Source organism: Phaseolus vulgaris, chromosome 2 (genome assembly GCF_051622355.1).
Source record: "Phaseolus vulgaris cultivar YP4 chromosome 2, ASM5162235v1, whole genome shotgun sequence".
Classification (NCBI taxonomy): Eukaryota; Viridiplantae; Streptophyta; class Magnoliopsida; order Fabales; family Fabaceae; genus Phaseolus; species Phaseolus vulgaris.
Window position 1 is genome coordinate 2,010,750 of NC_143499.1, and position 14,661 is coordinate 2,025,410.

At 30.5% G+C, this 14,661-nt stretch overlaps 1 protein-coding gene across 4 annotated transcripts; it reads left to right on the top strand.

Moving 5' to 3' along the window:
* The first annotated feature begins 8,991 nt into the window (after positions 1–8,991).
* On the top strand, positions 8,992–12,365 carry LOC137810101 (floral homeotic protein APETALA 2). 4 transcript variants are annotated; one of them, XM_068611228.2, is made up of 11 exons: positions 8,992–9,207; positions 9,356–9,922; positions 10,017–10,042; positions 10,235–10,265; positions 10,421–10,508; positions 10,644–10,789; positions 10,910–10,954; positions 11,045–11,133; positions 11,249–11,418; positions 11,539–11,751; positions 11,882–12,365. In XM_068611228.2, exons 2-11 carry the CDS (start codon positions 9,411–9,413, stop codon positions 12,074–12,076), a joined length of 1,515 nt encoding a protein of 504 aa, XP_068467329.2. In that variant the 5' UTR covers positions 8,992–9,207; positions 9,356–9,410; the 3' UTR covers positions 12,077–12,365. The 4 variants fall into 4 exon arrangements, with proteins under 4 accessions (XP_068467329.2, XP_090154177.1, XP_090154176.1 ...); XM_090298051.1 differs by having other exon boundaries at positions 9,057–9,207; positions 10,235–10,306; XM_090298050.1 differs by lacking the exon at positions 8,992–9,207 and having other exon boundaries at positions 9,346–9,922; positions 10,235–10,306.
* The last annotated feature ends 2,296 nt before the right edge of the window (positions 12,366–14,661 follow it).

Below are 14,661 nucleotides of genomic sequence, written 5' to 3' on the forward strand. Positions count from 1 at the left end.
TAAAACTTGTTTTTCCTTCACAAAATTGTCCAATAATTTATTGTACACCTACGTGTTATTTATGTTCCCTCTTAAGTTTAGTTGTTTTCAGCTTTGGTTTTTTAAACTTGTTTATATCTTAAATCCTTTTTACTTAAGCAAATTAAACAGACATAACCTTTTTGTAATGGTCGAGGTTGAACAGCTTGTAACACCCTGTCTCAAAGTTGCTTGACTGGCTAAGGATAAAAACTTCAAGGTAAAAAGGAATATGCAACAAATCAAGCATTCCTATTTGCTTCTTATGATCTTTAGTACTCTTTCAGCCTCATGGTGGACGCCAATTGTTCTTGTATACGAGACTAAGACAGTAAGAGTAATCAGTTGAACAATTTATTACTCCTCTTCAGTCGTCCTTCACTTCTTTCTTCCTTCATTCCTAAGTCTCAAGCTTCGACTCTTGGTCAAAAGTGTATATGCAAATTGTACTCTGATACTCAAGTAAGTGTTCGATATTTAGTGTGTAATGAGTGGTATCTTAACTACGTCTCTTTACTTTGTGTTTATTCATACAATTTATATAATCATAAAAAGAAATATCTCATTTGTTGCATATTCCTTTTTACCTTGAGGTTTTTATCCTCAACCAGTCAAACAACCTTTTATACTAGGTGTTACATGTCGTTCAATCCGGAAAGATACACTTTCCTTTCTAATTTTCTTTATCAAAATGAAAATTTGACCATCTCCTTTTTAGTTTAAGAACGGATTTTAGTTTGTGACAACTATAAAAGCTTTCAAGAAACTATTATAAATACTTTTCAGTAATTATAATTATATATTCCATATTATAATACAATGGTAAAATAGTATTATATCAGTTGTAAAATTAAAGAGTTTTATGGAATTATACCATTTTATTATTTAAGATAATACTTTCCTTATTTTATCGTTATTTTCCTAAAATATTAGTGTAACAAGCTTGTGATTTATATATTTGCAACCAAACTTTTTCAGATAGTGGAATAATTTCCACCAAAGATTGTAGGTGTTTATTTTTCTTTTTCTTAAATTTTATACACAAATAAAAACTATTATTACAGATGGGTGAAGTGTTTTTTTTCAAATAAAAATTAAAAATAATGAAAAATAGACGCTGATTTGATATCTATATTTTAAAATTGAAAAACATATAATTTTTTACATATAATAAATCATTATTCTTTTTGACATTGATAACATTGAATTGAAAGTAGAACTTCAGCATGTCCATAACAACGAAAAAAAATTCGTTAGGTCAATTTTCCTGGATTAAATAATCGATTTTGTGAAAATATAATAATATAGTCAGTAAATTTATAGAAGAAAAAATATTAAGTTTTTATTAATAATTTCTTTCATCTTTGTGCAACCCTACTTTGAGAATAACACATTTACATTATATTTGTTTAGGTATATGTGTTCAAGTAAATTTGGAGGTTCACAAAGTTTTGTTGTTCTTTATGTTTGATTGTGCTGATTTGTGGTGAATTGCATGAAAGAAAGGAAGAAAAAAGTGTCCCTCTAAACTAAGAAGAAAAACGTAGAAAGTTTGGTATGAGCAGTACATTTACAATTTTCACCCTGCATGTAGATGTTAAGTGTATATGCATGGTTGAACTCTTTTTGGGTGAAAAGTGGAAAATGCATGTTGAACGGGTATAAATAGGGGTGGTAATGCAGGCTGACCCGCTCCATATAGATTAGTCTCGCACTTGACCCGCAAAAAGCAGGTTGGGTTGGCCCGCTCCGCATAAAATTTGTGGGCTGATTTTTCTAGTCCATCCCGCATAAGGGTTGAACCAACCCACATAAGAAATATTTTTTTAAATAAAAAATTTGAATTTTTTTAATTTAAATGCATTAGGTAAATAGTCTCATAATATTATTTTCATGAGACATGTGTAGTAAAATGTTATTAAAAGTTTTGGAATGTGAAATATGATGTTACATGAAGAAAATATGGGGGTGCAGAAAAAAAAATTATACATATTAAAGTTATGCGGGTTATGCGAGTCAACCCGCCTCGCCTCGCACTTGGCCCGCGCAAGCTGCAAGTTATGCGGGGCGGGCATAAGCGGGCCAGCGGGTTCAAAATAAACAACCCGTCCCACGTTTTTTTAGCGGGCCACAGGCCGGTCCGCACGGTCCACCCCACTTTGTCACCCCTAGGTGCAAATTTGATTGTTAACCGATTATGAAAATTTCAATCGTCAATTACAAATCTTAACATCATCGATTATGCTTTGCAACATTAATGAAAAATAAAAAAGTCATGGGCCAAGGGTGGACTAGGAAAGGTAAGTTGAAGAAGACAAAACCATTGTTGGATAGTTGAGTATGTGCTTTGGTAGTGTAGATTCATTTAGTTTTTTATATGGTTGTGCTACTGGCCTTGGATGATTGTGTGGTTGTTTGTAAGATGAAAGAATGATGGATATGGCTATATCCATGGGTTCAAACAAAGTGACGACATATATGAAAGAATGGACTATAATCGATTATGTATGAATTAGTGTTTGATGTATAATCAATTATGTTTGAGTGTGTAATCAACTAAGTATGATTGCTTAATTGATTAGGTGATAGGGCTTAATCGATTATAGCTCATTCTTTCATTTATGTAGTATCACTTTGACTTCTTAATTTGATATTAAATAGGACATTAACAAGTGAAACGTAATATGATACATTTGTAGATCATAGGTGAAAGGTTACGTATTTAAGTAATGTAAATTTTTTTATTTTACAGGCAATATATTTTTGTTTTCGACTTGATGGTCATTTTTTATTGTACTTTAAAATTTGTGGTTCTATTTTATTTTCATACTTCTTCCTAAACTTATTTATTTTGATTGTTGTAACTTTAACTTATTTAATTTACATTCCAATTACGATATCTTATGCACATTAATTTTATTTTTCCAATGTTGTGAATTATACGTACAAAATTTATTCTCTTAACATAATAATATCGTTTAAACATATAGTTGTGAATTATATATATATATATATATATATATATATATATATATATAAACTTTTATTTATAAACATTCTTTTTTATTTTAATTCAAATTCTTCAAAAATTTACGTCAGGGGTATTTTGATAATCAATTAATTATACAATTAAATTTTGTTTATAGTCTAGTTATCATCTATAAATATTTTACTCGAAAAAATGATTCTCTGTCAAGTAACTTTTTCTATAGAACTGTAATTTTAGTTTCTCAAACACAAAACTCACTATTACTTTAATTGATTAAAATATTAATTTTTTGTCATTGTGTTTTATAATATTCTACCAAAAAATTATAGGTGATAAAAAAAATCAATAATATAAGCTAGCAAGACTACCAAATTTTAATTTAGATAATTTTTTTGACATTTTATTCATATCACAAACTATTGTGACCGGGATTGGCAGTCTCATAGAATAAAACATTAGCTTACTTCTAAACAATATTTTATTAAACCTATATTTATATAAAAAAATATTTCTTCATATAAACTCATTTGGATTTAAATGTTTTTAATTTAGGTTCTATTTTTGCATTCTTCTATCATTTTTATTTTATTTTTGTATTTTATAATTTTTTTTAATTGATGAATTTATTTGAGTGAGATAATTTTTTAATTTAGATCTGTGGTACAAAAGTTATGGTACCAACCACGTTACATAAAATAAAATGTATTGAAAGTAAAGCAGCTTTTATTAAACAACACAAGTTTTGTATGGATTGCAAATATTTTATTGGAGAACATTTTTATTTATTCTCTAGTAAATGGTGATGATGTCAACAGTGATGTTATCTATCATATAAAGTAACATTACAATAATTTGTCTAAAAAAATATTTGTAATTATTATTTTAAAATAAAAGTTTAAATAGGTTAAAGCTTTTAATGTAGTCAAAATTTAGTCGCTTAACACATTATAACAAAATATAATTATTATTTAATCCATCTTTAAAAAAATGTATCCTAAAAGAATATTGTTAGTCCATTATTTTCTATTTCATTATATTGTGTTGTAAAGAAAATATACACATCAGCTATCAGAGATAATTAATAAATTTACTGTAAAATAAGATTTATAATTAAATATACTGATTTTTATATTTATTTTAAAAGTATTGATAAGTAGATTGAACGATTTTTTTTGGAGCATTAAATGATATAGTTGGATGAGTGATAGAATAGGGTAATAATGTTGTTCATTCCTCCCTGAGTTTGTTTGTTTGGATTAGGAAAGGAAACAAAATTATTTAAATTAAGAAAAAATGTATACTAAATTTAATTGATGTGATAGAAACAAATTTGAGTATATTATAAAATATTTTTAGTTTAATTTTAATAAAAATATATGAATTAAAAGTTAAAATAATAATTATAAATTAATAATTTATAAAATTAAAATTAAAATTAAAGTTAAAATATTTTTAGTTTAATTTTGTTCCATGAAAATATATAGATTTAAAGAATAATTTAATTTTTAATATAATTTATATTTTATGCAATTTAAAACTTTTTTGTTAATATTATTTATAAAATATAAAATAAAAATCAGTAACATAAAATTAATATTTAATTAAGCTTAATTTATTTTCAATTAAAATAAAACAAAATAAAATAAAGTAATTAATTTTTTTATGATGAATTCAAATTAACGAACAAATTATTATTATTATTTTTATATATTCACATATATATAATTAATTTTATGTAATTATGAAATATAATTAATTTATAATAAAGCAATCATTTCAAACTTTTCATTCAAAAGATATCAACATAAAAATAAATGGTTAACTACCTTATCACATGAAAAAGAAAGATTAAAAATTTAAATTTACAAAGTAGAAACACAAAGAATAAAAGGTTCACTTCTGGAATTTAAATTTGCAAACATAAAACAAAGGATAAAAGGTTTCATTAAAGTCAGTTATATATTAAAGTTAATTTTTCTTCTAATAAATACATGTGATAACTATAAAGATTATGTACTCAATTATCAAAATCAAATTTAAATAAAATTAAATTTTGATATTAGAACTATTTTTTTAATTATACTAAAAAATATGCTAATATTTATTCTACTAAATCGATAATTTATTTAATTAAAAATTATACATCAAGCTTGTCAAATTTATTTGGATATTTTATATGATAAAAGTTTCAAGTTAAATTTCTTCACCTCTTCTGATTATGATCACTATAATTATTTGTAATATAAAAAACATAAAATAAAATAAAATAGAATGTATAACAAATATTTATCCCTGGGTCCTGTGTGCGGGATTTAAACAAATGATTTTAATATTTTGTTAGTTATTTATTAATTTTAACTTTAAGGAAATGTCAATCATTTTAATTAATTTATATGCAATTTTTTTATTATATAAAAAATAAGATGTTATCGCCTCTATTTTTAATCTAATTTGTTTTTCATGTTATGAATAAAATAATTATTTTTTTATAAAAAATTTTATGTTAAATATTATTATAAAATTTAACTTAACCATTTTAAATAATAATCATTTACTATTATATAAAAACTTGTGATAACAAAATCGATACCTAAAAACATTTATAATGATTTTTTTAAAGTTTTAAATAAATAGAGATAATGGGATTTAGTTTTGTTAAAGAAAGTTTTATTTGTTGAAATAAAGAATACTGGTTATACAAATATCTTAGATTTATTTTAAAAAATCATAAAAAGACAATTATATTATTTTGAATGACTAATTTTCATAATTATTTATTGTTAACCTCAAATCTATCTATCAATCTATCACATGTCAGACATTCATAGACCCACGCTCACCAACCTACGCTAAAATGCACGCTTTGCGTTTTTGCTTCTCTTTTCTACCTTTTAAAACAGACAAACATGTCGCATGTCTCAACATAACTTCCTCCCAACCGCACTTATTTTTTATACTAACTAATAACTCCTAATTAATTATTTAAGTATTCTTCTCTCTTCAATACTATTTAAATTCATAAAATTCTATACATAACTTTTAAATATTTAATGTTTATTAATTTAGTCTCTCAACTTATATACTTCAATAATAATATTTATATACTAAAGATTATTTTGTTAATTTAGTTTTTTTATTTATTGAAAATGAAAACCTAAAATATTGATCTTTATTATTAATAATACTTTAGTATGTTTAGTTTTCTTAAGAAGTTTTCAAATAAGATATTATTTTAATTTTGTTATTTGATCTAATCTAAATATATATATAAAAGATTTTTTTAATTACTTTAAATTTTTTATTTATTTTATTCTTATATCAATATTTATTTGATTTTATTATTATGTACACTGCTTTATTTTCTATTTTTTCATATTTGATATAGGACGATTTTGAATTAAAAGAGAAATAGATAATTGATTTTTTTTTTATATTTCAACAATTTTTTTTATTTTTTAAATATTTATTAAATAGCTAATTATTCTTATAATTAATTAAAAACTGTTTTTTAAATTAATATAATTTTAAATTTTAAATGTGTAGTATTTTGTTAAACATGAAACGTGACAATTTTTATTAATTATGCAAAGTTGATTAGATGTGAGAAGACAAATTTTTTTTCTATCTCCATTCCTCTTAAAAATTATAGTTTTTTTAATTTTTTTTTTATCTCTTCTTATTATTTGATTTAGTTAACATCATTTATTTAATTTTTAATTTAAACATAATTATGTATCAATGATAAAAATAAAAAATTCAAATACACAAAAGACTATTTTTTTTAATTGACATTTTTTATTTAATTTTTAATATTAAACATAACTATATATAAATGATAAAAATAAAAAATGGATGTACAGCACAATAACGCACAATAGCTTACTTACTATAATGTATATTTAATTTAGGTTTATATATTTAATTTAAGTTTTTATATGAATCTTAAATGTTAATGATATATACAAAATATATGTTGTTTAATTTTTGTAAATTATTTAATTCTTATTATTATATTTGGACTACTATTAAATCAGGATTGGAGTAATGACATTAATTTAGTGTTTTAATTCACTTGTGATTTCAAAAATAAAAAATAGTTGGACAATTGTGATCTTTGTTTTGTTTTCTAAAACTAGCAATTATATTTAATAAAAAAAGTAAAATAATCTCGAAATATACATTGCAAATCAAGGGATTTGTTTGATACTGTAGTACTTTTAATTATAATTTTATAATCTCATAAAAAAAATATTATTATTATTTATTAAAAAACTGGTTATACACAATAATCACTAATTATGGATGAGTAGTGACCTGGTAGAGATTTCTTTAGGAAAACAATTGTTTTTTTAAATTTTATTTGTTTATTTGCACATAATTGAAAATTTCAGTTTAACTTATTTAAAAAAAAACTTGAGATTACTTTGATTTTATTATAAGTCTATCAATATTAGTTTTGTAATATAGTGACAATAACAACGTTTGAACCCAAACTTCACATGAATTATAAAAAATTAATGGTGGAGTTAGTTAATAATTAATAAACAGAAGTATTTATTAAACACGTGGCGCAAGAAATTCAACTAGTTTAAACTATTATATTTTTATAATTCTGTAAATAAAGATTTATAATTTTTTTACCATTACCGAAAAATAACTCAAAATTGAATTTTGTATCATCAAACAAAATTATAGGGAGTTATTAATTTATTTCATGGTCTACTTTCATATGAATAGGTTTTTTTAGCTCTTTTTGTTTTGCTGAATAAACTAAGATAGTTAAGAGGCTTGATGACCAATTTGGACTTAGAGGCTCGTTGACTTCTTTGTAATTAGATCTTACAGTAAAGTAATACTTAATAATAAAGCTTCTAAGCTAGAAAAGGACAAATAGACATTAAATAAAGATTACAAGTCTATATATTATGTGGTATTATATAAATTATTCATCTCCTAGTCACTAATATATTGTAGTAAAACAAAGTAAATTTCAATATTATATAATAATAAAGATCCCTTTTGAGGGATTACAGTAAGTATCTGGAATTGTTCTGTTTCAAAACTGCTAATTTACAACTATACTGAAGATGAAAGTTCAGTGGAATATCCTCCAAAAGCAGCAACATAATTGTAAATTAATAGTTTTGTAATAGAAAAAACTATTAATAGATATAAAAGGAAAAATTAGCATCATATTCACTAATTTTACTTATTTATTGAAAAAAAAGTAGGTATAAGTAAATAATCGGAAATTTGATGATAATTAATAGAAGAGTAAAGGGAAGTGGAGGTTGAAGAAGACGCGCAGTGGTTGGCGCGTAAAGAAGTGGAAAATGGTCATAAATACGAGGTACAGCGTTGTAAGGGTATTGGACGCTTGGCAAACCAAAGAGGCAAAGGTGGCCCTCTTCCCGTACTCTTGGATCGGACTTTTCTGGAAAAACTTTCCTTTTACTTCTATTATTCTCATTTCCATTTTCTGATGCCAAATTCTCACTCTCTCCTGTTACCCTGCTCACAACTCTAACACAACACAATAATTAATATCTCACCTTCTTCCTCAAAACACCCTCACTCACACCCCTATTTACTTTCTTTCCTCTTTTGACCCTCTGTGCCTTCTCACATGGTAAAACTTAGTCATAATCCTAAAAAGATAAAAACGCTCGGAGCCATCGACCTTCCCCCCTCCTAACCTCATCATTAACAATTACTACCTAACAAAACCTATTTTCCAGTAATTATCCACTCATTCTGCTGTCTATTTCCATTACTGCCCAAGTAATTTCCACCCACACACACAGATGCCTTTTCGATTTCCTTAACGTGGGAAAGTTTTTAAGAAAGAGATGCTTCATCATGCTCTCTTTTCCCTCATTTTTACCACTTGCATTTTATTAATCCCATCAAAACGGAAATAGGTAACAGTACCATGGTTTTTTTTAAATGATAAATATATATAAGGAGTTTCCTCCAGGAGAAGCAAAACAAAAATAGATTGTGTTTTTTTTTAGTACTATATAAAAGAGAGAGGAGAGAGAGGGGAGAGGAGAGGGTGGAACGCTTTCGGCTAAGCTTGCTGAAACTGGCCTCGTCTATGCTGTATTGGGCAGTTAGGGGAATACAAAGATCTTTGAACACCACCTTCTTTATTGCCTTTTTCCAACACCTACCCTCTTTCTCTCTCACACTCGTCCTAGGTTTGATTTTTCTTCCTTCTCCCGATACCCTTCTTCTTCCTTATCTCCATTATTTTATTCTCTACACGAAACCAACAACACCAACGCACACTCTCTGTTGGTTGGTTGGTTTTTTTTTTTTTTTTTCCTTTTCTTTTTCTCTGCCTAGCTATATGTCTGTGTAAGAAGAGCAACAAAGAAGCCATTCAAAAGGGACCTGAAGAATGTGGGATCTGAATGACTCTCCCGATCAGAGGAAGGACTACGAATCTGAAGGTTGCTCTTCTTCGCTGAATGATGATAAAGGCGATAAAGGCAAGAGAGTGGGATCTGTTTCAAATTCAAGCTCCTCTGCTGTGGTCCTCGAAGATGGATCGGAAGAAGAAGACAGTGACAGGGGTGGAAGCAGAACATTGGAGAAAAAAAGCAGTAAAATATTCGGCTTTTCAGTTACACACGGTGACAGTGACCACCCACCTGTCACCCGGCAGTTTTTTCCGGTGGAGGATTCCGACCTTCCTGACTCTGAAGCCGCCGCCGCCGGCGGAAGCTCTTCCTTCCCTCGTGCTCACTGGGTAGGCGTCAAATTTTGTCAATCGGAAGCTCTTGGCGCCGGCAAATCAGTGAAAGTCTCGGAGCCCATGAAGAAAAGTCGGCGAGGACCACGGTCGCGAAGCTCACAGTATCGCGGAGTTACCTTTTACAGGAGAACCGGTCGATGGGAGTCTCATATATGGTTGGTGCTGTGTGAATTTATTCAAAAAAATTCTAACAATTTCTCAAAGGTGTGATATTGATTCCTTTGGTTGTGGTTGTCCTTGGTGGTGCAGGGATTGTGGAAAGCAAGTGTATTTGGGTAAGTATTACATGGGAAGGATTGCATATGTGGTAGTTTTTTTTGTTGTACACTGTGTGCATATTTTATTATGTTTTTTTTTTTAATAATGTTTTGTTGTGGATACGAATTGGGAGGCAGACAAGAGTGTATTGTGGGGGAAATTTTAAGGGATGACTGACGAGATAGTTTTGTCTGGGTAAAATTGTGTAGGTGGATTTGACACAGCACATGCAGCTGCTCGGTGAGCACTTGCTCCTTCTCTACCTATTGTTTACCCAGATTGTAATATAACCTTTCTATACCTCGAACCCAATCCATATAAAATTTCGTTTCTTGAAAATCCATATAAAAGTTGGAATTAATAAAAAATATGCATTTATTCATATATCTGTCCAGTGCGTATGATAGAGCGGCCATTAAGTTCCGGGGGGTGGACGCAGATATCAACTTCAACATAGAAGACTATGAGGAAGACTTGAAGCAGGTGGGTCATTAAGAGGGTGGAAGATATTCTGTGGAAAGTTTTTTATCTTATCTCGAACAGTCCGGGATAGTACTATTTTATCTGTCTTGAATTGTTATGGTGAGTTGGCTAATTAGTGTTATGTTATAATAATAGATGAGCAATTTAACCAAGGAAGAGTTTGTGCACGTACTTCGCCGACAAAGCACTGGATTTCCCAGAGGAAGCTCCAAATATAGAGGTGTAACTTTGCACAAGTGTGGAAGATGGGAGGCTCGAATGGGCCAATTTTTGGGCAAAAAGTAGGACCTTATCTTCTATTATATTCTATAATATATGATGTTTTTTGTACATCATGTCACTCCTGTGTATGGCTTGTTCATGCCGTGACAAAATTCATTTGATTTGATTTGATTTGCCAGGTACGTTTATCTGGGTCTTTTTGACACCGAGATTGAAGCTGCAAGGTATCTACTTTCTTTACATGTCAATTTGATGTTCCAAGAATATCGACTCATACTAGGGTTTTGACATTTTTTTGCACATTTCGTAAATAGGGCATATGACAAGGCGGCGATAAAATGCAACGGCAAAGAGGCCGTCACCAATTTTGATCCCAGCATCTATGATAATGAACTTAATTCTGGTAATCAAGGAATGAACTGTGGGTTTATGTACTCACTGATGTTACTACTTGAAGTTTTTGTATTTTATTATTCGCATCTACAATTCTTAGTTGTTTGGAATATTGGGTGTTGCAGAATCCTCAGGTGTAGCTGCAGATCACAATCTGGATTTGAGTTTGGGCAATTCGAGCTCTAAATATGGCAATGGTCAAATATCGGGGAATCACTTCCCAAATTCTGGGACCGATCAGCCCATACCACCTGAATCCAATTGGCGGAATGGAGGATCTAAGCCTAAGGCTCATGTACTGTTTCATAAAATTCGTTAATTTATTTACTTGCTAGTTCACTCTTGTGTTAGATTAACTTTTCCGTTGAGTTTTACCTTAATCACCCCTTTTGACTCTTGGTTATATTTGATTCAGCTGGTAAATATACTACCAAAACCATGTGGTAGAAGCAACATGGAAGGCTATGCAAGAGATGGGTTTGGGGAGAGTGAAACCTTGAGACTACTGAGCCAAACTCACCTTCAATCTCCAACGGCTAAAGAAATGCATAGATATGGTCCGTATAGGTCGCCTGCTGAGACTCAAATGCCTCATAATTTTGCACATCTTCACCTACCGAATTTTCATGTGGGTACCCCTTCATTAATATCCTGATTTTGGCTCATGCATTCAATTTGAATGACAAAAGATGATATTGAGTAAGCGCCCATTTATTATGGCATCCAAGTGAGTTTAATTTTTGTCCCCTAACATGCAGGTTCCTAGCAGCAGCAACGGAGGCCGTATTGGAAGCGATCTTTCGTTATCAATGTCTGATCAACAGCAATGGCAAGCCGGGCCTCCACATTTGTTAGCAACTGCTGCAGCATCATCAGGATTCCCACCTCAGATTAGACCCTCCCTAGGTTGGCAGCAGAAAAATGGGTTCCACTCCCTCATGAGACCTTCATGACCCTTCAAGATTATTTCTACCGTGCCATTTTACATTGAAAAATAATCTCCCCCTAATTTGTTTTGTGAGCATGTACAAGTGGATGCAATTTAGATTATTGTTCATGTCATGTCCAACACCCTCTCCTTTAGGAAGCCCATACATAACTGTAACCTTACTATGGGGGTGAAAGAAGGGATAAAAAAATGGTGAAAGCCAAATTGGGAACTCGCTGGTCTTTGTATAATATGTCAGTCAAACTAACCAACGGACGAAATCTTGAACTAGATATTCTGGGCGCTGACTAAAATTTTCTGATCTTATATAGCTATGATTGCATTTCTGCGCTATAGAATTTATGACAGCACATATTCGTTTCTTAATTTGGGATGTATATCCATCACAAACACATGGTTGTCAATTTGTTCCTTATTTCTGCTCGGATCGGTATTAGCCTTGAAAACTTTGCAAAGGAAAGATGCTAGCTTGGGTTCCTCAATAGGGTAGTGCAGGTTTTGTTTAGCTTGACATAAAACGTTGAGACAGATTTTAATCTCTTACTAGCCTAGCTTTAAAGAAGGGAAAATAAGCAATATTTTTTACTCTTACGCTAAGATAGACAGTTATACAGAGTGGGTTATTTAGTGTCTCGGAAAAATCACCGGATGGTGATGAATAGTCTCCATCAATGTGTCCTTTGAATCAGTTCTCTTGGCCAAAAGCAGTCAGACAAAGGCTATTATGACGAGAAGGGCCTATAATTGTTCGTCTAAAGCTTCGAAAGGACAGTGATGCATTGGGAGTGAGAGAGAGAGAGAAGGAAGCTACCAAAAGGGTATAAATGGTGAAGGGGTTGGCTTGCTTGGGGGTTTAAGGCCTGTGTCAGTTTTAACCTTTACTAGAAAGAAAAATTGATGAGTACTACGTACTAATACCAATGTTAATTAACTGGGGAAACAGGTGTTGGGCCATTTATTTATGGGATGTAACTTTATGGGAACAGAGCAGAGGAGTAATTGGGTTGTGTAATAGTTGGGTTCAATGATTCTAGAGTTGTGAGTATGGGAGGGAACAGCATCTGAATGGTTAATGAAGCAGAGACTCGATATCAACATGATGCCAAGCCCCTGTCGTTAAGATCTTACATGAGTGCTGCTTAAAAAATTTGCCTTCTAAAAGTGAATGGATTTTCTTTAAAATATGTTTATGCAATCTCTAGTTGCAATTTAAATAGAAAACAGTATGAAGCACAACACCTTTCATTTGACAAACCAGATCCAAAACTTTGTTATCTCGTCAGTTGGAATAATACTAGAATAATGTGAGAATAATCATCCATCCAACCCATTTGTTTTTGGGATGTTGTGCTGGTCGGGTAAATGACTTAAAAAATGAAAAACATGCGCGCTTGCGTCATCACCACCGTCATCCTAGATATTTTAGGAAAAGTGGGCCCAAATTCATGCCATACATGGAATTGAAATTACACGTTGAAGGTCTTTTGGGTAGAACATGTTGTAGTTTTACATGCTGCTGGGTTTTTCACTTTCACTAATTACTACCAAAATATTAGGCAAAAAAGAAAGAGCGTAAAACGAGGATGAGCAACGTTTACGTGAAGAGGTAAGAGAGCTACCCTTGTTTCAATGATACTCGCTACATTTCTGTATCCCACCTACCAAAACAAGCCAGTACATGACATTAAGTAAGCTTATGAAATAGTTATATTTGATCACAGCAATGAGAGGAAGAGTAGGTTAACGACAACAAGTTCAGTGGTCCAAAAAATTGATGTCACAGCAGGCCTTACTCTAAATGAAGGAAAACAAAAGCAAGTAAACTTGCAGAGTGGAGTACAAAGTGGGACTATGTTATTCACTGCTAAGTAGGTTAAAGCTCACTCTTTATCCTTTTACTTTGCATCGGATCCACGGGACACAGATTCGTTTATCTCCCTCCCTCTCATTTTTTCTCATTGGTTTTATCCCAGGAGGCATGGAAACCTGAGTTGAGATAGCATAAAAGAATGAGAATGAAAAGGGTTTGTGTAGTTGGATTTCCTTTTGATGAAAATAAGAAATGCTTGTGTGTGGTTTACTTAAGTTGATTCAGACAGTGGACAGTGTGGCATGCGTTTGAGTTTGTGTTTGATGCTAGAATACAGTGAATGATAATAAATCTAGGCACATATAGTTATATACGGAAGGGTGATGGTGACTGGGTGTGGGACTTTGATGAAGAAGCATTGGTCCTATCCTATCGTTCACATTGTGCCCTTAATAGTTAGATCGCTATCAACATTCACTCAGACAAACTACTCTTTTGGTTTCCCTATCTGGGACGCCCTTGCTACCTCTGTGGGACTCTTCTCTCTCTCCTAATCTAAGCCTCATTTTAATTACACCTTCTGCACTCACTGTGCCACTCTCTATGAAATGTCTGTATGTACATGTATCCATGCTTCCCTCTCTCTGCCTTTTCTTTCTGTAACTTTGCTTATATATACTTTCCTTATCTGGCATGTTTTGGCGTTTGATATTGTATTTACCTGCATCCTTTTGCATTTTTCTATCTACCCTTTAGCGGATTTAAGTCCTAATTCTGAG